Raw genomic sequence first — 26,734 nt, forward strand, 5'->3', positions numbered from 1 at the left:
CACCCTGGCCCCATCTAATTTATCTACTTCTGCTAGTGGTGCCAGCCGGCTGGCAAACTCTGCAGAGTCAGCTAAGTTCAGAAAGTATTCCTCTCTGACGCCATCATTTCACTTCTCCCCTCTATGTGTTGAGACCCTGGGTGCTTGAGGATCATGTGCACGCTCATTAGTGAGACGGATTGGTTCCTGAGTAATGGAACAGTCTGGTGATAATAGGGCAACCCAATTTTAATTCAGAAGGTTGCTATCGATGTTCAGCGTGGCAATGCTGCTTCCAGTGTTGGGCAAGTTACTTTGTAAAAGTAACTAGTTACATATTACTTGCAACAGAACTATTTAGTTACAGTTACATATTACCCATAAAATAAAGTAACTGTAATAATATTACATATTATATTACTTTGTGTCCACAGCCTTAAGCTGTCACGTGTGAAACTACCACCTTATCACGTGACATGATTGCGTTGTTGGACAAAGTGCAAATCTTGGTTATAAGTAAGAAGCTGGTGAATAAGCTTCATTCAGTAGGCCTCGTTACTTCGTTGTGGTTAGGCGTTACTCAGAGGATTGCAAACGAGATTAGTGACTTCGTTACTTTTAGTAATAATATTACGTCATATTAGACTCGTTACAGTAATTATATTACTTAGGTAACGCGTTACGTTTGTAAGTAAAGTATCTTGCGTTATATTACCTGTTTTCATAGCGTATTTCGTTATATTACTTTGTTACCACAAAAGTAATAATATTACGTAACGCGTTACATAAGTAACGCGTTACTCCCAACACTGGCTGCTTCTGTGATGGCAACAATTCCTTCATCACAGGATTGGGCAGAGTTTGCCTCTCTGCCCACTGTTTGAATGTGAAAACCTTTTCTTGTATATTGGTATAAATTACCAATTAGCAACTAAACAATGCCAGACATTTTGTAAAAAAAAAATTGTTTACATCTCTTCTAATGGGATGATCATGAGGGCAGTTGAGACTTTGCACTGAGTAGCTAGATTGCTAAATTAGATGCCGCCCCTCCTACCGGTTGTTTGAAGTGTATCGGGTAAAGCGGGTGTTGGTATGTTTACTTGTTCACCCCCTCCCGAGATGCTACACGGACTCAGAGAACCAATACCGTCGATGGACACGATTGGGTTTCGCGTTGTGAATTGCAGCTGGGACCGCGAAGACGAGGGCGTTACTGATGTAGGACAGATGGGTACAGCGATACGCATTGGTAGCGACGTTCTGACGGTGTTTTGGGATAACGGAACGATAGCGAGTTATCAATGTGATGGGTCACTAAACTTGGGAAAGGTACCAATTGCCACAGGTTAGTTTGTAAGGCTGGAATGAGTTGTAGACCTAGCACGTGGCTGAAGGCGAGGCGCGGAATAGACGTGTGACTATGCGGTATCCTGCTCGCTATGAATAAACTGTACTCAAGGGATAACCTAACAGCACTCAAGTTCATGAAGTTTAGTTGTGTAAAGCGGCATTAAACCGGGAGAGGGCTTAGCCTGACGAGAAGTCAATCCGGCTCAGAGGGAAGTACTGCTACCGGCTGGAGAGCTGACTACTACTACTACTACTACTACTCAGTACTACCTTACTGTTTTCTGGAGACTACTTCCATCTTAGGCAGATGGATTAGGCGAAGTGAAGTGTGGCAGAGGTTATGGTTTAAGCTAGTGTGAGGAGTCTGAGTGACTGTTTACCTGTCCCGGCATCATGTCTAGCTACATGATACTTTATAGCTCATATAGTGGCTGTTGACTTGCTGTAGCTCATGAGCAACTCAACAATAACCAAAAATGATGATAGTATTTACTATTGCCAATTTGCAAAGTGTCCTATGCATCATGATGTTCCAAATGGAATGTCTCGGAATGGCAGTATATATACTATTAAATGTGCATGACTTGAAATTACATTGTGAAAGAGTGATTATTCCCATTGCACCTCATCAAGTCAGCCAAGTGCTAGAAGTCCAATGTGTGTTGCTAGAATCATATTCATAATATTATTATTGATTCAACAGATAAGTGCTCTTTTGACTAAACATGATTACAAGTCAGCACTAACAATTAAAGGGTTATTATCATGTCAATAAGCTCCTGATTATATGAATCAATAAAAATGGAATCTGTGTATGTAATATGAGCTCAATTAACTTATCAAGGTGGCCCCTCCCCCCAGGTCCACTGCATGACTAGGGATTTCACGTCTGTTTTGCCTCACCCCTGGGGCTTTTGATGATTCAGTTTGTTTAACCAAAAATTATTTTAATAGGTTGACTGATCAAATCCCCAACAGAAATACTGCTTTGGGAGTGGAGACATGGTGGGCTTTGTCCAATACTTTGAAATTTGACACTAGAATTTATCACATACCCTGCGTCGTCCCATGAGGCACTAAGGTGCATAATTAAATGGTTTTAGGGAACAAAGTAATTATCAAATTATGTTAACTAAATATCCTCATGACAGTTTAAAGTAATAAATTGTGTGAGTGTATCATCATCAGCGTTCTTGTTACAGGTGTTCATTTTAGTGTAGGATATGACGATCATCCACTACCAGTATTTGATGATCAGTACGGGTAGGTGTATATAGTAAGCAGTGGTGATCTTGAACTCTTAATAATGGTAGAGTCCACAGCCTGCATTAGGGGTACCAAGAGTTCATATTACAAAGGAGAGGAGAGTGTCCTACTATGACCCTTGTAGTTAGGCTTCAATTAAGCAGTCCACTGATGACATCATCAACACTTCTTAATACTTTGTGTTGACATGATATCCTAAAGAAATCAAAGTTTTACTGTATTAATTTAAAATATGCATTTGTACAGGCTATACTGAAGTAGTACACTCTCTTTTTATATCATGAACTCTTGGAGGTACAATTAGAGATTGCGTATTGTGACTAAAATTATAGTATGAACTAGTTGAGCTGGATCCTGAAGAACGCTAAAATGTAAAGAGAATTAACGGTTTAGCCAACCAGATGGCTAAAGGTGTCATGTGTAGTTTGGCTTCATCACAAGTTCAAGAAAGGGCTGTGATAGACACTACACTTTTATGGCTTCCCCAGAAGAGATATGGTGTTAAGCATTTGAACGAAAAGATTTCTAGCAGGTCAAGCAGTGCTACAAATTGGCCAAATTTTTAGAGCTTGTGTATTTGCATCCATGAGTACTCAACATGTACATACTATAGGCAAACAACTTGTCAGAATCTCATACAGTGTAGTTGAGTGTTTGTATATAGCATACTATGGCCTCAACCAATACATTTCCAGAGAGTGTAATCTGATACAATATCATTTGTCAGTCTCAAGTTGGCTACCTGTAAACACTGCATTGTGTTCAGTTATGTGGTTTTGTTAAATGTTACCTTATTTGGTCAGAGTGTTATACAGTCAGGGCGTCACTATTCAGTGGACTGGACTACTGGACTGACATATTTTTGGTTTTTGCACATTCTATGGTTGGATTTTTGCTAGTAAGAACCCTTTGGGCACCTGCAGCCCACTTCTAAACACTTCTAAACACTGAAGACAAACAGTGGAATATGCGAAAACTGTCTCTTAATAATTTCGCTACTGTTCATTATGCTACTATACAACACTTATTCCTTATCTGGTGTGTAGTAATGCTGCAGGCAGTGCAGGGAATTCCGCCAGTGAATGTGACAGCAATAGTTAACCAGCAATCAACTAGCCAGTAGACAATATCCTTCAAGGTATATCCTTAGAGCAAGCTTGCAGCAAGCTAGTCTCATTAGTCTTGCTCTCACTAGTCTCGCTGTTTCAGTGTAGGGGCTTATCAAATAAAGATTATAAGTGCCCATGCTGAAAAATCTCTAATTGGTAAGCCCCTGCACTGACTGGCCATGCTGGCGAGACTAGCTTGCTCCTCAAAGATATCTCGAAAGATTGTCTACTGGCTAGTTGATCGCTGGTTAACTATTGCTGTCATATTCAGTTCCCTGCACTGCCTGCAGCATTAATACACTCCAGGTAAGCGGGAATAAGTGTTGTATAGTGGCATAATGAACAGTAGCGAAATTATTAAGAGACAGTTTTCACATATTCCACTGTTTGTCTTCAGTGTTTAGAAGTGGGCTGCAGGTACCCAAAGGGTTCTTACTAGCAAGACTCAATAAAACCAACCTCAGAATGTGTAAAAACCAAAAATATGTCAGTCCAGTAGTCCAGTCCAGTGTTCCAGTCCAGTAGTCCAGTCCACTGAATAGTAACCCCATACAGTCATACGTATATGTGTGTGTCACTGGGCCAGTTGTAGGATCTTTGAGCAGATGACGTATATAAGTTAACATAATCCGGAGTTGTAGTGTGAGGAGAACCTCTGCATTGCTGATACAGACACAATCTTCAGATATGGTATAGTTATTAATGGTATTGTGTGTTCCCTTGTCCGTGATGTGGCTAGATGTCACATGGACCAGTTGTGTCCTGCCCCAATAGTGGATGTACTAGTTTAGGTGGAAACCTTGGCCAGTATAAAGCTGTGTCATAGCAACCCTATAGATACCACTGTAATTTCATGTAGCACATAAGCATTTACAAAACATAAAATAACTAGTGATACTCTAATAGAGCAGTGACTACTGTTACGGAGCCATCAAACAACTTTGTACTATGATGCTGTCTCAGAGCTTCTCTAGTTATTCTGTTGCAATAATACACTGTACATTTTCAGAGACTGCCCTTTTAAAAATTGTAGATCCACCGTACTGTATGTGAGTATGGCATTGATCTACAACATGATTAGACCGTGTACAATTACGTTATAAGACTGTTGTGATGTTTCCATCAGTGTACTGGTTGTGGTGTTATGTGTACAACTATAATATTATGTACTTGTAGAGGGGCGTGGCTTTCAGTCGCTTTATTTGTTTATTTATTAGTGTATAATCACACAGTACAGTAGTACTGTATATTAGGGATCATGATGGTTTGGGCTTTTCTAGCCAAAAATATCACCCTAAAACCAGCTACCTCACAATACCATCCTGGTGCCTTGGCAGTATTTGTGTATAACCAAGCCCAAAAGTGCCTTCATTACAACCTGAAATGCTTCCAAAAAGTTGCTACGAAATTAAAGAAAGTTTTAGTGGGATTTTCTACTGTCTGACTGACTAGCGAATGCCTTCAGACAAGTGTACCTTGATAATGGCTAAGGATATGGGCTTGATCTTTTCACTGCTTGACATCACTTAGCCCAACAGGTGCCTTTTGACATACTGTAGTACATACAATGCACAGTGTTGGGACAGTTACTTTTTAAAAGTAACTAGTTACATATTACATATTACTTGCAATACAGAACTATTTAGTTACAGTTACATATTACCCAAAAAATAAAGTAACTATTACATATTATATTATTACTTTGTGTCCACAGCCTTAAGCTGTCACGTGTGAAACTACCGCCTTATCGCGTGACATGATTGCGTTGTTGGACAATGTGCAAATCTTGGTTATAAGTAAGAAGCTGGTGAATAAGCTTCATTCAGTAGGCTTCATTACTTCGTTGTGGCTAGGCGTTACTCAGTGGATTACTAACGAGATTAGTAACTTTGTTACTTGTAGTAATAATATTACGTATTATCTGATTCGTTACAGTAACTATATTACTTAGGTAACGCATTACATTTGTAAGTAAAGTAACTTGAGTTATATTACCAGTTTTTATAGTGTATTTTGTTATATTACTTAGTTACCACAAAAGTAATAATATTACGTAATGCATTACCCCCAACACTGACAATGCATACTTCATGTCCTCCTTTTGTGTCCCATTTATATTTGCTGACAGCATGAGGTATTGATTCATGGTAGCACCACGTGATGGCTTCCCTATGTTTAACAGGAATCGTCTGAGTTTTTCTGTTGTAACTGGCAGAGGTCCTTCTCCTAGTGTTCTTCATTTGTAGCATAGCTGAAAATAAGTATACAACGGCCACTTCGCTAATCCAGTAATTGATAGTTGGGGAGCGTGTTCAGATAAGCCTGGCACCATTCTTTCTGTTCTAATGTGACATACATGGGTTCACCAGTCATAATAATGTTACAAAAAAGTAACTATACAAGCAGAAGTAAAAATCATCAATATTAAGTTTGATTAGGGATCATAGAAAAAGAAACAAGGGAAGTCGCCTACACCTGAAGTTGTTCTAGTGGACATTCAATCCCTAATTCAGTTGTGAATATTGATTGATTGAAGTAGGAATTTAATGACCACTAGTATATCTGCAGGTATAGGCAACCTTCCTTCCTTCTTTCTTTTCCTATGATCACTAATTGAACTTCCTTATACTTTTAAAATTATTGTGCATATAGCTATATATAAAACTGAAAAGCTGTCTATTTGTCTGTCTGTCTGTCTGCTTTGTGATGCTGCTAACTCGGCAACCAAAGCACGTATTGACACAGGGAAACTCCCAAATTTGTTGCAAATCACTACATGCTTCTGTTCATTCTCCATAAAGTGTTGAAGGTGTTGGTGTGTAGAGGAAAACTCGAGCTTTATTCATGTCAAAACCATGAACAAACAGCCCAAGCTTTAGCGCTTAGAACTGTTAACCCAATGGTCCAGGGTTCAATCCTGCCTAAGACAACATTAATATTTTTTGCAATGCCTATTCATCAATTTTTGCACACATTGACATGCAAAATAAAACGCTCATCATTTCACTATGTCACAAAGTTTATTGCAGCTTCTACATGCTTTCCTTTGTCCGCAAACCCAGCTACTGGCAAATCTTTTTTTCGTTTTATCTACTTTCTGTTGCATACTTTTCTAACTTAACTTTTTTGCTCATATATAGTAAGTTCAAAGCACCCTGGTATTGCTTCACAGCATATGGACTGTTGGAAAAATGTATACAGTAGCTTATTTAATAGTATATAGGGCAGGCATTAGCAGGCTAATTTGGTGCATGTTTGAATTACATAATTAACTAGTAGGATTGTGTGTTAATCTGTGCTTATTGACTGTGTTACAGTTTCTGTACAATAGGACACATCCTACTCATGCAAGCCTAATAGTAAAATGATGTGAAGGTTAATGACCACGTGTAAGTTAAAGTTATCAACACATGTCAAACTATGTGGCACTAGTGATAGAATAAGATTCATGTAAAATGGTCCTGCACATACCAATACAAACTTTTCCTTTCTTTGCTCATAGTAAGTTCATAGCATGCTGATATTGCTTCACAGCATATGGTATATAGTAGTACATTTGATAGGTATATAGGGCAGGCAATTGGATGCAAGCTGGTTTGTCTGTGTGTTTGTCCCGTCTGTTCTATTATAGCCAGGAAGTGTGTCAAGTTAATTTTGCTCAAACTTTTAGCTATGGCATATAGTACTGCTTTAAAAAGTTACTGATTTGTTCTCTTTGTTGTTGACCATGTTACAGTTCTAGTATGATAGGACAAGTACTATTAGACTACATGTCTTGATAACACTTATTGGTTGTATGATGGAACAAGGTTCACATGAAGGCAGTATCACCATGGATGCTACAGTATGCTTTAGGACATGATCTTAATGCTAGCTTCATCGATTGTCATTGTTGTTAGTGTGGAATGTGAAATGGTCCTGCATGAAGGGCAGGTACCAAATGAATGCTATTACTACATGTATACCAGTAATTTAAGGAAAAATAGCATTTTTGCCCCTTGAAAATATGCGTACATGTACTTTTACTCATCTACGAAGAACGTAATAATTTGTAAATATATAGTCAGAACACCTGTCAATCCATGCAGGCTGTAATTGCATGTTGTTATATTACATCACTCTTATATGGTGTCTTTTGTCTTGACTTTAGGGACATCACCCGGCTACAACAGTCATGTGAGCTAATAGATGAGTTTACTGTGCAAGTAGGATGCAGTGATCCGGCCCTTAGTCTTATGCAGGTGGCCGAAGTAGACATTACCAAGACAAAGAACAACACAACAATTGAGTGTAAACCACATGAAGAGTGTAAACCACATGATTATTGCACAGAAGCAGAGAAGAAGTGCTGTCACAATAGTGAATATTTAACAGTACTGCCTGCCTATATCAGGTACTCTGACTTACTTAAGGATTTGAAAAGATACCACATCCACAGCTCAAACACTGATACTAAAGCTGCTGCAGCATCACTGTTTGTTAAATGTGAACTGAAGGGAAGCAACTATCAGTCAATTCATCCAATAATTTTACATGATCATAATTATATATAGTGCTGATGTTCTGTGTTGGCACTGCAAAAAGCTGTATGATGTTTGTATTGAGAAAATTTCATCAAATCATTTCAATTTCTCATCATTGGTGGTGCCCCTGCATGTTGCCAGTTACATGTGCTAAAAGAAGTCAGTGTGTGGCATGAGATCAAACAATTCATAATTTAGTAAAATCTCTAGCTATTAGCTGGCAAGCTACATGACTATATATCTCAAGTATCCAGAGGTAGTCATGTGATATCAATCAAAGTCGCAATAAAGCTGCAAGTGTTGGTACTGTGTCAGGGGTGGATCTAGGATTTATAAAAGGGGGAACTAACTGAAGGTACTAATCTCCGAGCTAATCTCTTGGGTGGAGGTGTGTGAAGCACACCTCCCAGCATGAAAAGCATGCTGGAACTAAGGGGGTCTGGGGGCATCCCCCCCAGGAAAATAGATAACTACAATACTGTAATTTGGAGATATCATATTTCTGCCTGTAGATATTTTATATACTGTATACTGCCTTTAGATTATGGCTCTGCAGCATTTGTTAATGGAAAGATTTGGGTAGGTTCAGGCAACCAAGCACATGATGCACCCTCTCACAATTGCACAACAATAGGTGCATGTTAGAATAATAATAATGTTGAAACTGGAATTTGAATGATACAAGATTGAGCATTTTCAATGGAAATTGTGTACCTAAATTAAGCCACCATCCATAATAATTACACAAGTAGATGAATCAAGCCTTTTAAATGGACCAAAGCACTTCAGTGTATGTATAGGTACAGGTAGATTTGGAAAAATTCCGTTACAGAACTTATACATGCTTCCACTGAATGTTCTATTAGAGTAGTTAGGTGACTGCTCTATTAGAGTATCTCGATCTTGTACAACATCCGGGTCCTTGTTGCATAACCTTTAACATCAGTCCACTGATAATACATTGGAAAAATGTTTATAAGGTGGGTTTATATTATTAGTGATAATATAATTACCTTGTAGGGCCTAATCGGCCTCGGCCTCGGCTGTCTGCCCTATTTAACCAATAATAGTAATAGTATTGATTCAGTGCTGGTCACTGTAAAGTGCTAATAGCTAATCAATTATACAACCAAGCACTAAGGATAATACAAAATGCGGTTAAAATCACGTCATAAATAAACAAAATATGTGACTGAATTTGACAAAACCCGGCTTCGACGCACAAAACTTCGTTAGGAGATATGGCGATTTTAAGTAATCATTGTATAATAACTTCCCAGTGCCTACAGCTGTGCAAACAAAATTTGCACCAAGTATGCATCTATTTACTAGAAATATATATATACGGGTATAAAATGGAGTAAGAAGACGATTGGAATCCAGAGGCCAAGTTTGGGCTCTCCATGGCCCTCAAATCACTCCAAATTGACCGAGAACACTATTGGTGAGCTCTCTGTGAAGTCCCAGCTCACTACACACCATCATCACAAAGCCATGGCCATTCAATGGCGCCAATCTCCCACTCGTGGCTTTGACAGGGTCGGAAGAAAGCTGCCACAGAAACCAGACTTGCCAGTCCCGAAGGAAGTACAGTGTGGAATGTGATAGTGTATTAGGCCAGCAATCCATTTCTGGTAAAAACGTAAGTTTGATTTTGTGTGTGTGGAAGCCTTGTTATGTGAAATCCGGTCACATATATATTATATTCGTACACATGTAGCTAGCTAATGTTTGAGAAAACTACAAGGCCTAGAGACATAAACTAACCGGGGATAGATTCGCCTGTGAACGAAGGCACAACCGTATAATCGTTACGCCTGCTGCTGCTGCTTGCTGCTTGCTGCTGCTGCTTTATATAATGGGTAGTGTAATCACACCTTTGTTATCCGGAGGAAGTCATGTGATATTATTTCGTCACAACTGAGGTCAAAATGAAGCTACTGGTGTTGGTGCTGTGTTCTCTCGTCTTGTTGGTGCGCTCTTGTCAGCCACCAGACTGTGACCACCCTGACTGTGGAACATGTGGTACGTGCTGTGCATTAGTTACAACGAGTTACAAGTAGCGTGTCGAGGTTACTTTTGTTTGCAGCCAATGCGTGTTGCTCCATCGACTTCCACTTCGGTAATATATGCCCTCTATTATATAGAGTAGTGGTCTAGTTCCATTCTTTACAGATGTCGCTCCCGAAAAAGTCAACGATGTGATGGTCTCCAGTTTGAAGTCAGGTCAGTAATTCATTGCTGCATTAACTTTAGTGTTTGCATTGTAGGTGGGGCTGACGGACGATATCGATATACTGGGGAAGAAGACATGCGGCCACACAACAATTCAGACCATAGTCAGTTTATATTACAAGGGATCCACTCCACACTGGTACACCACTACAATGACACACTGAACTTCCTTATCAAGTCCATGGATAACATGCACACTATTGTGCAAGTGAGTGGAACAGCTACGTAATATTGTTACACCGGCAGTCCTGCATGTGTGGCTAGTCTGTTTGTCGTTGGGTATAAGAGAGCAAACAGGAAAGCAATCATTGTGGCCACTCAAGGCTAGCATGTTACTGTTGGTACTGGCTAAATGTTACTTCTGTTGCAGGCCTTCTCCATTTCTCAGATAGCTACTGCTTATTGTGATGAGGGACAGAACTACAAGAATCTGGTGGGATATGTGAAGGGATTGAGTAAGTGTTGTTATCATGCATGGGAAAACATTAAATCATGCTTTACAGATGTCAAGTTTGAAATGGATGTTCGTTTTGGCTGCAAGGAAGAGTGATGTTTATCGTGGCACTGTATAAATATCACATCGCACAAGTGTTTGAATTGCAAGCAGAACTGATTGGCTACTTGTTTGTCTTTGTTGAATTATTGCACAAGTTTATTTGTTTTGATAATTTTACCTTAAATTAAATTTTTGGCTCAGTACCATAATGCATCAAAAGTTTCAAGGTAGAAAACTTTCGCCAGATGAGACTATGGCAAGATTCGGAGGAATATTTTTGTAGCTACGCAGTTACTATAGCTAATTATTTGCACAGTTGCTGGATCCGGAGGAAAATTTTTGTAGGTGAAAGGTGATCTATGAAATCTATGAAAATTTTCCACCTCAAAAATTTTTACCTTTTGTACTTTACTATTAGAACAACAACTATATAGTACCTAGCTGGGTAAATTTGTTGCATATTTTATGCGACTACAAAGTGAAACCTAATGTGATAAATAGTGCGTAGGCTGCTGAATTTGACTGAAGTCGATATCTTACATATGCTACATAGCATCATACTCCAGTACTGGCTATATGTTCAAAAGAACCTGTGAAAACCACATTAGAATGTGTCATTTCTCCCGACCTGACTTGTACATGATGTGAAGTGTGTGATACGAGGTGTGGTATCACATGGAATGCATCAGTAAGATGCCATTGCTTAACTTATATCTTCATGCTGTAATGTTTGGGAAAACTGAACAATGTACGAGCTATCTACCTCATGTTTACATTATTTGTAGGCGTGAATGAATAAACTGTAATCTCTCCAAGTTAAGATGATGGCGTAGCTATCATGAGTATATTAGCTCTCCTTCAAATTCCCAAATGATATTGTTACCAGCTGCCATGTCTCTATCCCATGAGGCTTGAAATTTCTGGTGATTCTCTGTATCATACTGTGAAGTGCACCAATTTTTGAACAGGGATAGAGATATAGCTAGATTGTATCTTGAGCGGTCAGTTTAGCTCCTAATCAAGGTCCTGGACCAGCCACTTCTCATGTTAGTTATTAGATCTACAGCTCTGTGACGTTTGCCTTACTTCATCTTGAGATGTACTATTGTGATTTTTGGGCTCATGCATTATCTACCTCCCCGTCATGATACACAGAGACCATTGAGATGTTTAAAACACAATTACAATTCCTCAGACACATGCATGTGATTATTTTGCAAAAATATGTACTACTGAGCTGTGATCTGAGGTATATGTTATCCTTTTTAATTTTTATATCGGCCAACAAGTGATGCTGGCTGTAAAACTCAGGTATGGTCATTTATGTTTTACAGCTTATCAGAATGATTAATGTGTTTCCCAACACTGGTAACCTGAATTTCACAGTGTTAATGTCTGAAGTCAAGTAATCTCTAAAAGTAGGTAATGATCATGACCATGAGGTACCTAAAATTTTTGAGTTTGTGGTTTACCATACACTATTAAGCCGGTGAGTGCCTCTTCTGGGCCGGTGGATTCAGTATTGAGATTTTGAACTGATTTGTGGTTTTCCTGGCACTGATACATTACATATGGGATTCAGTTGCACAGAAGAAACAACTGTTGCTCTTTCATATAGCTGGATAGTGTAAACTACTGCTATCCTTGGAGAGATACAGCGGTTTAGCTACACCTAATAGAATTCAGGTTGTTACGAGCAGCTTTCATTATTAGCTACCACATAGCCAAAGGAGGAAATTTTTGCTGGTTTTAAGGATTTGGGGAATTTTACTTGATCCTCAGGACCAAGAGACCCGCTATGGATTGTTTGCAAATCCGCAGCTCAATATCAAAAATTATCACCCCTCCTAATTATTTTGAGGGGCAAGGTTGAGCAATGTAGCCAAAAATTATATTATTGAGATAGCCATGACATATCAAGTTATGTGATGGAAAACTCATGTGCTGCGGCAAACTTTAAATGTCATCTCATGACCTAGCTACATAGGCTATCGTTTTAAACATTCATCCCTACAAATGGTGTAAAATTCAGGTTGCTGCTAGGAGCAACATTTCAATATTTTGTGTGTGTGTTTTGTGTGCGTTTACAATGAAATTCATCTAAGCCGCGCTTCGCTGACAAGCGCTAGCGTTTAGCCAATTAACACCACAAACCACAATCGAAACAAACTATTAAAGTAAATTATTTGACACGGTTGTTGAAATTTCGCTTAGCACTTAGAATGGAAGGAGTAGGATTTCGTGTAGTCAGAGGCCCAGACTGGAACTGGGCTAAACAAGATGGCGGTGATGGACACTTGGGGACAGTACGCAGCTACGAGAACGCTAATGAAGTGTTAGTAGTATGGGACAACGGGACGGCAGCGAACTACAGGTGTGGTGGTCCTTTTGACTTGAGAGTGTTGGATAGTGCGCCAGCAGGTTAGCCATTAAATTGTATTCTATACACAAACTTTTAAATTAGTAATGCAAAGTCGCTGTGTTTCGTTTTGACGGTTTTTGGCGGGTGCGAATGTTCATGTTAACACTTGTCTGTGCTCATTACATAAAAGTGTCTGTGTGGGTTTCGTTTGTACACTGACACCTTTGTTAATGCACTCTATCTGCGTTCCAATCAACGGCTGACAATAAGCAGTTGGGAGGGCGTAGACGTAACGTAGTCGCTTTGTTGTGGTTCCGCTAAATTAGTGGGAGATTGTTGCTGTCGCCTTGTTTCTGTTTACACAAGATGGTTCGTTTGCTGTTTGTGTTCAAAGTATGCATCTAAATGAAGCTTCTTTTACAATGCTGTTTTTGTAATTCTGAGTAGTTTCATTAACTAGGGTGTGCCATTGTTTGTATCACTGTTAATATGTTTGCTTACAAGTTCACCCACTCCATTGTACATGTGTGTTAGCAGATACCTTCAGGCATATTTGATAGTGTAGTCTTTACAATGTCCCCAATCATTGTTTTAGTATAATCTAGAAGTGTCCAGTTATGAAGATAAGTGTTTGTGTAATGATGCATTTTATCTGTCAACTATCATTGTGATAAATTTCCTGTAGTGAGGTCCTTACTGCTGATATTGCAGTTCCTGAAGTCTCCCATATTCTTAGTAATTGTAAGGTATTAATGTGTGGCCAATTTACTACATTTCATTAGAACTTGATTTTGAAACTGATATAGACCTGCTAAAGAGATTCATGGTAGATTTTGGATATAGGTATTTGGTTTCTGGCCAGATGTTTTTGGGGATTCTTTTCCACTGTACTGCTTATGTAGTCAAAAGAAAGATTTCTTTGTACTATGGTTGGTTCTGTTTTCAGTCAAACGTTATAAATTTTACTAGTGCAGTTGTATTAACTCTTTTTTTTCTGATTTCAGGAGTGAACCATACGAACATAGTGTGTGATGGGTGTCATGCGTCGCCGATCTATGGTACTCGTTGGAAATGCATTGACTGTGAAAATTCTGTCAACCTCTGTTCCCCTTGTTACCATGGTGACAAGCACAGCCTGAGGCACAGCTTTGTAAGGATCACCGCACCTGATGCTCCACAGTGAGTGTGTGACCATGTGTTATGTGGTTTTCACAACTACCATCTAACTTGTAACAGTTGGCAGGTTGCTAGTAGGAGATTAAATAAGCATATGTGTCAAACATTCGTGTGGTATGTGATTAAGTATCTTCCTTATTAGGAGACATTCTATAAACTGATTGTATAGTGCAATGTGTGGTGGCACATTCCATTGTTGTTCATTATTGGATTGTGGTCAAGCCACTTAGTCTAATGGTGGAGTCTTGTTTTCCTGTACTAATGGAGTGGGATGGACTAACTGGCACACAGTTACCAATGGCTATTCCCTTTTAATTCTGAGAATTCCCCTCATAAAAATCTTGGGCTTTCTTTGAATTTTAACATCAAACTCCTTCCTCTACAATAGTCACCATGTGAACTCCCTCTAAAATTATTATTTCCACCATGTTTATTTAGCAACAAGTCAGTTATCCTAATAAAGTGTGTGTATGAGTGTGAGTAGATGGAAGAGTTATCAGTGAGTACATGAACTTGATTTGCTGAGTGTGGGGAATTCTATTCAGTGTATATATTGTATGGTTGCTTCTGACCATAAAGAAACCTATTATAATAAATAATGGTAAGGTTTCTGAGTGACCCTTAGCAGAATGAAGTCACTGGAAGTGTTTGATCAACTTTAGTGAGCTAGGTGGTTGTTTTGGAGGGATATGGTGATGTGTAGTGTTGTGCCTAGCTCAGCAGTAGCAGCTGCATGCAGCCATGATTCTGTCTCTAATAAAATGAGTAGTGATGAAAAGCAATCTTTTTATTTTTATCAACCTGGTCTAAAAAAATTATGTAGGGGGAAAGAAAAAGTAAGCCAAGATATATTTTGAGAGAATTTGTTGTTGATTTAGTGAACAACATTTCAGACTTGTGTGTGATAGGAGGTATAAACAGTTACTTCAGAGGAGGGTATGAAACTCTGCTTTTTGTTTGCTTGGCTTGCAGAAAGCAAGGCACTAAGTGGCAGTGTTTTGATAGCAAGAAGTTGCTAATACATGCCACACATATTTGTGTGTAAACAACACACCACACCTTAACTGTGTGTGTAAACAAACAGTTGTGTTGTAAAGGGGAACTTGTTTATAGTAGCTGTCTTTAGTAAGACCATGTCATTAAAGTGATTGTATTTTTTGGATGGCCTTATTAATGAAGGTTCACTAATTGTGGGTTTGTTGTTTACAGTGTGCCGATTAATGAGACACGACGCAAGAGCAAGAAAATTTTCATGAAAGGAATCTTTGCAGGAGGTCGTGTTGTTAGAGGCGTAGATTGGCAGTGGGAAGACCAAGATGGTACAGAGTTGTGTGTCGGTCAGTGTGTTGTTACATCACGCTGTGTGTTCCAGGGGGAGTGGGGAAACGTGGCAAAGTTGTTGATGTGCAAGATTGGTGTCCAACAGCTACACGGAGTGCGGCCTACATCATCTGGGATAATGGAACAAAGAACTTGTATCGTGTTGGATTTGAAGGGATGGTGAGTTGTAGTGCTTGTACTGTGTGTATGTGTGGTGTGTGTATCCGGAGAATTAATACAATACTGATGTTGGTTGCTTGTTTGTTTGTTTGTTCCCTTTTAGTAGTTATCTTTCCTTTCAGTGTGTAGAATATTTGTTACGGATATTCTTGTTTGTTTTGAGTAGAACTGCTAGCCTAAAGGAATGGGATATTGTTTCCTATTGTGATTATGAAAACTTGCAGCTGTAGCAATGTTCCCATGCTTACTAAGTGTCTGCATGTTGATGGTATTTGATGATTATTGAAAAAGAAATCTGAGTGATGTTTCTACATGTCTCAGGTTACATTTGCTTATACTGCTCTAATCAAGTCGCTGCTTAATAATCATCTAAACTGGCTAATTTGCTAGTATTGTCAGTTAATTTTGGAACCTTTTATAAGGCCTCCTTGATGGATGATGGCCCATTAGTGACCAGATGTTATTGCGCTCTTTTATGATTGGCTGTGTTTTCCCTCCACAGTCTGACCTCAAATCTGTCAGTGATGGCAAGGGAAGCACATTTTATAGAGACCATCTGCCATTGCTAGGTGAGTTACTGCAGCTGTAGAGCCATAGCTCTTTCACCAGCCACTCCTATGTTTTAGGGGAGGACTATCGCAGCAGCAGTGTGGTGCTAAACATTGGTGACAAGGTACGAGTGGACATGGATATTGACATGGTAAAGTCATTACAACATGGTCATGGAGGATGGACTGATGGAATGATGGAGGTGAGTAAGGAGGGCTTGTTGCAGTAAGGGGGTGGAGCTTAATGCACTAGTGCATGAAATTGCTCTAATTGCTGTACACCAAGTTATTGCTAATGATAAGTTAGTCCTGAATGGATTCTTTGCACCTTGGGATCATCTTTAAGCGTCCTTATTAGTGATGTGTCCTGATTTCAGGGGTGTAACCATGTATACACTAATAGAAATGAGAGAGTCCACATGTCAGGGTATTTTTGATAGGCTTCACTGTAAATGTGAATATTGATTCAAGAGAATATAGAACACTTTGATGTATTAGTCAAAAATAATGTTGTGAATAGTTCATAGTTAGCTCCCCCTAATTGAGAAGCTCTATGAGAGACTGTCCTTGGGTGGGTCAAAGTAAAAAGTGTTGTTCAGTTAATTGGACAGTTGAGGTAGTCTTCAGTTGACAAAACTCTGTTCTCTGAGATAGTAAAATTTCATTGAGAACAGTAAACATTGTGTGGGTGTATATTGTTCAATAGAACAGCAGTTGAAGTGCTTCATGTAGATTGCTCAGAGTATTCCAAAGTTAGGACGCTATTACTTAGTCCCATGGTGGCCATATTATACAGGTATCACAATAGTGGTCATTATTTCGAGAGAAAGTCCATTGTATTTATATAAATGAGACTCTTTGTTTTCAGACAGGATAGACATCATGATATACAGCAAAACGTTAAGTGCTAAAGGGTCTATGCCATCACTGCCAGTGAATTTGATTCCTAGCATCTCTTTCCCTTGTACTATAGGAGGTTTCTCAAGATGTTAATTTATTGTAGAACTATTATATTTTAATGCAACATGTTACATCATGGATGTACACAATCCTGTGGTGTCACTTGTTACTATCTGATTGGCTGGGATGGGACACACACCATTATGGCTCCATTATAATGGTAGTGATATCATATAACATCAAGGGGTGTGTTACATCACATGATGTCAATTGACATAGTACACATTCCTTTGTGTTGATTGTCCCTGACGTTGAATGTACTGCAACCTATCAAATAGGACACTTGGCACCTTAGAGAGGTTCCACACTGTATAATCAAGAGTACATAATAATAATAGGTATTATGTACTCTTGGTATAATGTATAACACATGTTGTGCTAAGGTGAGATTCCTGTCTTCCCTACAGACACTTGGCACAGTTGGTACTGTGTGTGGTGTGGATGAAGATCATGATGTTGTAGTGGTGTATTCCAGCAAGAACAGGTTAGTACTGTCATCCATCATGTCTTGCAGCTTGTCACATGTCATACTATCACCCAAACACACAGGTGGACACTCAACCCAGCTGTGTTAACGAGAGTGGCAGCTGTGGAGCCATCATTACCAAGTGATGGGCCTCACTTCCAGCCATTCCATGCTGACGATGTTGTCAAGGTGATTAGTGATGCGGTGATGGTGAAGAGGATGCAGAAAGGTCATGGAGAATGGGTGGAGTCCATGAGAGAGGTGAAGTGTAGTAGCAGTAGTGTGTATGTCATGATATGCTAAACTAAATTGATATATGACATTTTTGAAAGCTTTATACAGTGTATTTACAATGTGGCCCCTGTATGTTTGTGTGTATTACTAGTATACCCTCTCACTAATGTTCTATCATGTGTGATTTACTATCAGTCTGAACTATGATGCATCACAATATTGAGTTGACTTCAACTAGTGAGAATAAATTTCAGTATTTTGTTTGTGTCCTCTTTTGTACACATGCACGACCAACTATGCACACAACAACAACACACAACAACACCCAACAACACACATGTAATAACCATAGTTGATTTTTTCCAGACACTTGGCAAAGTTGGTCGTGTACTTCAAGTCTATCCTGATGGTGATCTTAAGATTGATGTAGCCGGTCGATCATGGACCTTCAACCCATTGTGTTGTAGTAAAGTTGGTCAAGATGGAGTACCCCTCACACCTCGTACCACTGGTGAGTCATTGGTAACTGTTGGTGGTATGTTACGTCAAGTCATTGCATATCATTTCACTTTTAAAATAATCAGAAAATGAGTTACCGTTCTTGTGGGTCTATGCAAGTCTGCTAACTAGGATGAAAACTTCCATACATGGTACCAATAGGTCTGGTGAAACTTCTTCAAAAACCTTGGTCAAGTAGAGGGAAGTACCACTCGGTATACTAGGACCACCAAATATGGTCATTTTGTAAAGTGTCTGGCTCATAGTAGGTTTCTCACTACCAAGTAAATTTCATTACTACAAGTGGTCTGGCTTTACTATAGAGACTGCTAATTGCTGTGTTGTCTGTAATTTGGTGTGTTTGTCCCTGGTAATTGCTGTACCATTGAGCTAGTGGGCTTTGTAGTATTTTTGGAGGGAAAGAATACTACTGCATGAACTCAAAATGAATTTTTCTGCACACCATTGTCAATGCTGGTGTCATTTGTCTCCTTACAGAAAATGTTACGATGTTATTTGAGCAGCTGTACCACAAGCACCATAGCAACAACCCGGCTGAGGACCTCATTAAGGCAGCTGCCAATGGTGACCTACAGAAACTGGAGGAAATGTTGTCACAAGGAACTTGTCATGTGAGACATTGTGATGTCATTTATAGCACTCTTGTTAATGCTCACCACAGGTCGATGATGTATACATGGGACACACTGCATTACAAGCTGCCAGTCAAAATGGTCAAATTGACGTCATCGAACTGTTGATTGGTCAAAAGGCTGACCTGGAGCAAGAGGTAATGACATCACCAGACATGATGTAATGGATTATGACATAATTACAGGATAAAGATGGTGATCGAGCTATACATCATGCGTCATTTGGTGATGAGCCGAAGATTGTTGAGCTGCTGGCTGAGGCTGGGGCTGACCTTAATGCTCGTAACCGACGACACCAGACACCTCTACATGTTGCCATCAACAAAGGTCACATCAGCGTGATCAGGGTCCTGTTGAAGAACAACTGCCACACCTCCTTGCAGGTAAGAAAGGGGTGGGGCTCTAATGGAGCATGCAGTACAGTGTAAGGGTCACTTATTGAGAAGGCAATGCGCGTGCAATCATTATGGGTGTGGCTGTGTTGTGTAGGATTCAGAAGGAGACACGCCTCTTCATGATGCTATTTCAAAGAAGCGGGATGACATGGTACAGTTACTACTGGACTCACAAGTTGATTTATCAATGACAAACAATAACGGGTTTAGCGTGTTGCACCATGCCGCTCTCCGTGGCAACCTGAGGTAACCATAGCTCATGTGACACATTACATCATCAACAATGTGATCATATAGTGCTACAAAGATGATACTACCAAATCTCCCACCTGGGCTGTCTATTAATGAACCAAAAGATGATGGGTTTACTGCCCTCCATCTTGCAGCTCTGAACAACCATCTTGAAGTGGTTGAAGTGTTACTGAAAGCTGTAAGTTGATAGGAACCTGTTAACGTGGACACTTAAGGACACCTACACACTTAGTTAAGGTCCCAAAGCGTTTTTGGTACACAAACTGACCTGCAAAATCAGGACACTATTGGTTGGTCCCAAGTTGTCCATGTAATGTAGGCTCCACTGTATACCAAATATGGTGTTTATTGCAACATCATATATGCAGGGTGCCAAGAGAGATGCAGTAAACACGCAACAACAAACTCCGTTACATCTCGCTGTGGAGCGACAACACATTCAAATTGTGCGGGTAAGATAAATTTGGTTTGTGGTTCTGTAGTAATGAACCATTTATCATGATGTGGTGTGATTGTGTTATTGTACCCCTACAGCTATTAGTCAACGAGGGGGCATCAGTGAATATAACAGACAAGAATGGTGATCACCCACTGTATGAGGCGTTACGACATCACACAGTGTCACAAATCAAACAACTTCATGATAGCAACAGACCAGGATCTGGCAAGGTATACAACTGTAGTTTACCTTTGTATTAATTCCCTAATGCAATATTACTTTCAGAAAATCTGGTTTAAAGGTGCACAGGTCCCTAGTCTTGTAAATATCACTATGTTTTAAAATTTAGAACCTTTTCAAGTGGAAATAATTGCTTGCTTGTGTTCTGTGATCTAATTTTTGTGGTTGAGCCTAAATCATGTCAAAGCAAGTATTTAATCACATGTCATCATAGCTTCACCATATCATTGTTGATGTTTGTCATTTCCACCCTCAGGCGATGATCAGTTCAACAGAAAAGAAGAACAGTGCATCCATCGCTTGTTTCCTTGTCTCCAATGGAGCTGACCTTTACTCTAAGAACTTGCAAGGCCAACGAGCAGTCGACCTTTGTACCGACCCTCACCTGATGAAGGCCCTGACCAAGTGTCAGTGTGACTATGCCAGGTACTCTATTTGATGTGCACCAGTTAACTACCATATATGGTGTGTGGGTTTTATGGGTGAGGTCATAGGCGGTGGAGGGGGGGGGGGGGGGGGGGGCATTCCCCCCACATTTTGGGACAAGAAAAGATTGAGGTACTCTAATAGAACAGTCAGGATCTGGATACTCTAGTAGAGCAGTCACAGTATTCAAAGAAGCAGTGTAGCAAATTACTTAGCTACGTATGTGTAGTTAGGATATAATTGGTGGAGAGCAGCTATTGTCAGCAGGCCGTGACTTTTTTCTCTTTTTTTTTGGTCTTCAACTTACAGCTGGCCTGGCCCCCTCACTCTTTGGTCTGCTCCACCACCCCTGGGTGAGATGTACTGTATGCAGAACATGGCTTGCAATTTTAATAGAAGACTGAAATTTATTAAGCGTGAACACCTTAGAAATAAGGACACCTGTATAATCTGGTCATTTGGTAATGGTCTCCCTTAGCATGTAAGTTAACCTGGAATTTGGTTAGTCCCAAGGTGTCCATAGTACTTGTTTTACAAACCCCATAAAGTTTGTACTATTTTGTCATGTTTAATTCTTGTATGCTTTAAAATTTCCAAAAAAAATTCTTGCTGCTTGGCTGAAATTTGTGTCTTGCATAAAACTCACCAAATGTTTGTAGTTATTAGGTATTTCTAATTCTCACTGTAGTAGTTCACAAACAACACTAATGCAAGAGAAAACATCGAGCACTAGTCCTGTTTCCAATGATGACGAGGATGATGATGATGAGGTGGTTACAGAGTGTATGGTATGTAGTGACAATGATCGGGACACTTTGTTTGGTCCATGTGGCCACATTGTAACCTGTTTCATCTGTGCCTCCCGAGTAAAGAAGTGTCTTCAGTGTAAAGAACCAGTACAAACACGCAGCAAGGTGGGCATTTAATAGAGCAGGTGTGATAAAATATTTGTTGGGGATTTCTTGAAGATTATGTTGTCTATTTTTTTGGCAGTATATAATTGTTATTGTGTTGTTGCAGATAGAGGAGTGTTTGGTGTGTTCAGTAAACATGGCCAGTGTGATGTTCAAGCCATGTGGTCACCTGGTAGCCTGTGGGTCATGTTCATCACTAATGAGAAAATGTGTACAGTGTAGAATACCAATCAGTCAACAAGTACCCATCAATATCGGCAGTCATCAGAGAAGTGAAAGAGGTGTGTGTGTGTGCGTGGCCTAGTTACTTTGTTTTATGTCTCGGGCCAAGAAAGGCTTTCCAAAAATTTCAGCTCTAAAGTTGTCAAAAAGAAAATTTCAAGTGTTAAAACATTGTGATTTTACGCACTACAGAGTTATGAACTTATATAAACAGCCTGTATATATGGGTTCAGGTTTGACTGTAGTGAGATATCCTGATTTCAGGGGTCTAAATGTGTGTACACTAACATTACCCACTGGGTAGCGTATACATTCACTTATATCCATCCTACTCTCATTTTGTAGTCAAACCTCAACAACCGGTAGGCTCACTTGGCATGCAAAAGTTATCCATCCATATGACAACCAACAAGCCATCAATACGAAATAGTGGCAATGAATCAACAATGGATGTTGCTGCACTGCAGGCCCAACTGCAAGACATGAAGGAAAAGGTTAGACAATAATAGCATGATGGTAGATTAGTGTTCACGCAATCTCTCCTACTACAGACACAGTGTCCAGTTTGCTGGGACAGACGGAAAAACTGTGTTTTCCTATGTGGTCATGGCACCTGTCAGTTATGTGGGGACAAAGTGACTGAGTGCCCAATCTGTCGCAAGGCTGTGGAGAACAGGATAATCTTATTCTAATTGGAGCACACACTTACAATCTGTACACTGAAAATATTCGACGCAATCTGTTTATCTACATGAGACTATGTGGCATTAGTTACTCTCTTTTGAATTGTAAAGGATGTTGTTGTGTGTAAATATATTATTTGTGTGTGTTGTAACTCCATAATTTATTGTATGTGTACTAACCACAGTTTGTGTTTTTACTACTTAACTATATATAGTAACAATATGAGTGTATAGATAACAGTGGAACCAACAGGACACCTGAAAATTAGGATATTAGACATTGGGTTGGTCCCGGGTGAACATCAATCCAATAGTTATGCCATAGTTGCTATGACGGGTGCAATATTTTCTATCAAAATCTTTGTTCTTGTTATGGTGTGGGAATTGTTAGTGGGAAGGTTTACAAGAGGATTTACTATAGGATGCATGTTCAGTAATGTGTCACCTCATTCAGGCAACCAAACAGGGCCAACTGTCACTCCATTTTGCTCTTGCTCACACCACCTGCTAGCTATCACTGGTCCTGTAGTAAGATAACGCAATTGGCTAGTCCTTAGATTTACATGATCTGGCCAGGCCTGTTTTTCTTATGTGGACACTTACTCTAACAGAACATTCACTCAATTAGTGGTCATGCTACCCACATGACATTCCTATATTAATTTTTGTTTGTTGAAATAGTGATGCAGTACCCTTTGTCATGCCATAAAATATTTAAATTGATAACTACAAGTGACTGAGTGGACTGCTCCACTTGTGGTTGTACACTTTACTACATCATGATTGGGAAGTACCACATGTGCAGTTTATTGCATTCACCCCACAGCCACTAGTTATTGTCAGCTGTTGTAGCAATAAACAAGCTAAATAATTATTGGTCTTTCACAATCAAATTTCTAGTAAAAATTGCTACAAAATAGACATGATGTACTATATCAGATCAGCTCCATTTATCGGTTTGAAAATGCCAGGTATTATCCAATATCAGTAAATCTCATATCGGTGCAATTTATCAGTGTCTGTTATCCATTGTTTGTCATAAGGCTATGTCTGGGATGTAAAATAATACTACCAAGTCTCCCACCTGGATTGTCCATTAATTAACCAAAAGATGATGGCTTTTCTGCCCTCCATCTTGCAGCTCTGAACAACCATCTTGAAGTGGTCGAAGTGTTATTGAAAGCTGTAAGTTTATTATTATTATTTATTATTAGCACTTTACAGTGACCAGCACTGAAGGTCTGACAGCAACATGTGCTGCAGCCTTAGGATTACCTAACCTAATTTCAGGGACTTAGACCTAATGACTTGACTTACTGACTGACTGATAAAGTGTAACAGAAAAGGGGCCAAAGTAAGGGGAAAAAAAAATCCCTCCAACCCCAGGATTCGAACTGCAGGTCACCCAATGTCTAGTCTGGGCCACACTCAGTCTTCCTCCAGGAGGGATGGACTTTCTTCCTTAAACCTAAAGTATTTATTATTAGCACTTTACAGTGACCAGCACTGAAGGTCTGACAGCAACATGTGCTGCAGCCTTAGGATTACCTAACCTAATTTAAGTTGATAGGAACCTGTTAATGTGGACACCTACGCAATCCAGACACTTAGTTAAGGTTCCAAGGTATCCCTTAGTACATAAACTGACCTGGAAAATTAGGGCATCTTGATAATCAGGATACTATTGTTTGGTCCCTGGGCCGTGTCCACATTATGTAGGCTATATACCCAAATATGGTGTTTATTGTGACATCACGTACACCGGGTGCCAAGAGAGATGTGGTAAACACACAACAACAAACTCCATTACATCTTGCTGTGGAGTGACAACACATTCAAATTGTGTGGGTAAGATAACTGGTAAATTGATTGTGGCTCTGCATTCTTCATGACAAATATGGTGTTATTGTACCCCTGTAGCTATTCCTCAATGAGGGAGCATCAGTGAATATAACAGACAAGAATGGTGATCACCCACTGTATGAGGCATTACAACATCACACGGTATCACAGATCATGATAGTAATAGACTAACTCTAACTGTAGTGTACATTTGTATTAATTCCCTAGTGGAATATTACTTCCAGAAAATCTAGAGGCACACAGGTCCCTAGTGCTGTAAATATCACTTACTATGTTTTAAATCTAGAACCTTTTTTCGAAAGAATTGGCTTCTAATTTTTGTGGTTGGTTAAGCCTAAATCATGTCAAAACAAGTATTTAATCACATTTCATCATAGCTTCACCATATCATTTGTCATTTCCACCCTCAGGTGATGATCAGTTCAACAGAAAAGAACAGTGCATCCATCGTTTGTTTCCTTGTCTCCAATAGAGCTGACCTTTACTCTAAGAGCTAGCTTGCAAGGCCAACAAGCAGTGGACCTTTGTACCGACCCTCACCTGATGAAGACCCTGACCAAGTGTCAGTGTGACTATGCCAGGTACTCTATTTGATGTGCACCAGTTAACTACCATATATGGTGTGTGGGTTTATGGGTGAGGTATACCGTATGCAGAAATTTAAGTGTGGCTTGCAATTTTAATAGAATAAAAACTGAAATGTGAACACCTTAATAATGACATCTGTATAATCTGGACATTTGGTAATGATCCCATAGTATCCCTTAGCATGTAGGAATTTGGTCAACCCCAAGGTGTCCATAGTACCATAAAGCTTGTACTATTTTGTCATGTTTAATTCTTGTATGCTGTAAAATATCCAAAAAATTTTCTTTGCTGCTTGCCGATTTGTACCTTGCATAAAACTCACCAAATGTTTGTGATTATTAAGGTATTTCTAATTCCCACTGTAGTAGTTCACAAACAACACTAATGCAAGAGAAAGCATCGAGCACTAATCCTGTTTCCAATGACGATGAGGATGATGAGGTGCATGGTTACAGAGTGTATGGTATGTAGTGACAATGATGGGACACTTTGTTTGGTTCATGTGGCTGTGACCTGTTTCATCTGTGCCTCCCGAGTGAAGAAATGTCTACAGTGTAAAGAACCAGTACAAACACGCAGCAAGATGGGCATTTAATAGAGCAAGCATGATAAAAATATTTGGTGGGGGATCTTGTTGTAGACTACGTGTCTGTTTCTTTACAATTGTTATTGTGTTGTTGCAGATAGAGGAGTGTTTGGTACGTGTGTTCAGTAAACATGGCCAGTGTGATGTTCAAGCCATGTGGTCACCTGGTAGCCTGTGGGTCATGTTCATCACTAATGAGAAAATGTGTACAGTGTAGAATACCAATCAGTCAACAAGTACCCATCAATATCGGCAGTCATCAGAGAAGTGAAAGAGGTGTGTGCGCGTGTATGTCTTGGGCCATGCAAAAAAAGACCTTGCAAAGTTCTGAGGAACTTTTTGCATGGGGAGGTGTCTTGGTGGTTGATTTTGGCTGACTTGTGATTGTGGGTCTTAGGTATCTGCATTGGCAATGAGGTGTCAGTCATACAGTTAAGTCTGTTCCATATTGCTGACACTGTGGCATAACCAAGGGTGGGCCTGGATGGGCACTTGTGTGTTAATTTGTGTTTGTGAGTATGTGTGTTTATGAGAAATGTTATATAATTTATCCAGTCAATTACATTCCTGTAAATTTAAATATCAATCAAAAAACTACGTTAACTTTTATAGAGTACCGTATCACCATAGTCAGTCACTATACTGCAGTATACAGGGGCAGATCCAGGGGGGTTCAAAGGGTTCCATGGAATCCCCTTCTCTTTTTGTGGAAGTCTCTTACTCGAGTCGAGATACTCTAATAGAGCAGTCAAGATCGAGATACTCTAA

General features: G+C 39.6%; 3 protein-coding genes across 5 annotated transcripts; all 3 read left to right on the forward strand.

Annotated features, from left to right (window-relative positions):
• The first annotated feature begins 908 nt into the window (after positions 1-908).
• LOC136242641 (uncharacterized) lies at positions 909-8,342 on the forward strand. Of its 3 annotated transcripts, XM_066034087.1 has the most exons (4): positions 909-1,327; positions 2,535-2,595; positions 7,858-8,100; positions 8,146-8,342. In XM_066034087.1, exons 1-4 carry the CDS (start codon positions 1,075-1,077, stop codon positions 8,258-8,260), a joined length of 672 nt encoding a protein of 223 aa, XP_065890159.1. In that variant the 5' UTR covers positions 909-1,074; the 3' UTR covers positions 8,261-8,342. The 3 variants fall into 3 exon arrangements, 2 of the variants coding, with proteins under 2 accessions (XP_065890159.1, XP_065890158.1); XM_066034086.1 differs by having other exon boundaries at positions 7,858-8,342; XR_010694596.1 differs by lacking the exon at positions 909-1,327 and adding an exon at positions 1,334-1,687 and having other exon boundaries at positions 7,858-8,342.
• A 1,756-nt stretch (positions 8,343-10,098) lies between these two features.
• On the forward strand, positions 10,099-11,164 carry LOC136242643 (uncharacterized). Its single transcript, XM_066034088.1, has 6 exons — positions 10,099-10,255; positions 10,320-10,352; positions 10,406-10,456; positions 10,501-10,673; positions 10,836-10,920; positions 10,969-11,164. Exons 1-6 carry the CDS (start codon positions 10,162-10,164, stop codon positions 11,013-11,015), a joined length of 483 nt encoding a protein of 160 aa, XP_065890160.1. The 5' UTR covers positions 10,099-10,161; the 3' UTR covers positions 11,016-11,164.
• A 1,961-nt stretch (positions 11,165-13,125) lies between these two features.
• Positions 13,126-23,152, forward strand: LOC136243097 (E3 ubiquitin-protein ligase MIB1-like). Its single transcript, XM_066034613.1, has 21 exons — positions 13,126-13,382; positions 14,328-14,502; positions 15,709-15,818; positions 15,872-15,999; positions 16,502-16,568; positions 16,626-16,750; positions 17,915-17,991; positions 18,057-18,234; positions 18,574-18,718; positions 19,204-19,337; positions 19,388-19,495; positions 19,544-19,741; positions 19,848-19,999; positions 20,051-20,183; positions 20,374-20,457; positions 20,540-20,674; positions 20,941-21,110; positions 21,799-22,024; positions 22,131-22,305; positions 22,592-22,740; positions 22,798-23,152. Exons 1-21 carry the CDS (start codon positions 13,184-13,186, stop codon positions 22,936-22,938), a joined length of 3,009 nt encoding a protein of 1,002 aa, XP_065890685.1. The 5' UTR covers positions 13,126-13,183; the 3' UTR covers positions 22,939-23,152.
• Positions 23,153-26,734: the final 3,582 nt, after the last annotated feature.

Source organism: Dysidea avara, chromosome 13, assembly GCF_963678975.1.
Source record: "Dysidea avara chromosome 13, odDysAvar1.4, whole genome shotgun sequence".
Classification (NCBI taxonomy): Eukaryota; Metazoa; Porifera; class Demospongiae; order Dictyoceratida; family Dysideidae; genus Dysidea; species Dysidea avara.

Excerpts from the sequence above, each read along its gene's own strand:
- LOC136242641 (XM_066034086.1), top strand. The coding sequence starts at position 1,075 with ATGTTTACTTGTTCACCCCCTCCCGAGATGCTACACGGACTCAGAGAA. Across the intron at positions 1,328-2,534 it reads AAAGGTACCAATTGCCACAG|GTGTTCATTTTAGTGTAGGA; the intron begins GTTAGTTTGTAA and ends TTCTTGTTACAG. Across the intron at positions 2,596-7,857 it reads GTATTTGATGATCAGTACGG|GGACATCACCCGGCTACAAC; the intron begins GTAGGTGTATAT and ends TCTTGACTTTAG.
- LOC136242643 (XM_066034088.1), top strand. The coding sequence starts at position 10,162 with ATGAAGCTACTGGTGTTGGTGCTGTGTTCTCTCGTCTTGTTGGTGCGC. Across the intron at positions 10,256-10,319 it reads CCCTGACTGTGGAACATGTG|CCAATGCGTGTTGCTCCATC; the intron begins GTACGTGCTGTG and ends TTTTGTTTGCAG. Across the intron at positions 10,921-10,968 it reads GGGATATGTGAAGGGATTGA|ATGTCAAGTTTGAAATGGAT; the intron begins GTAAGTGTTGTT and ends CATGCTTTACAG.
- LOC136243097 (XM_066034613.1), top strand. The coding sequence starts at position 13,184 with ATGGAAGGAGTAGGATTTCGTGTAGTCAGAGGCCCAGACTGGAACTGG. Across the intron at positions 18,235-18,573 it reads GGGTGGAGTCCATGAGAGAG|ACACTTGGCAAAGTTGGTCG; the intron begins GTGAAGTGTAGT and ends GATTTTTTCCAG. Across the intron at positions 21,111-21,798 it reads TGTCAGTGTGACTATGCCAG|TAGTTCACAAACAACACTAA; the intron begins GTACTCTATTTG and ends TTCTCACTGTAG.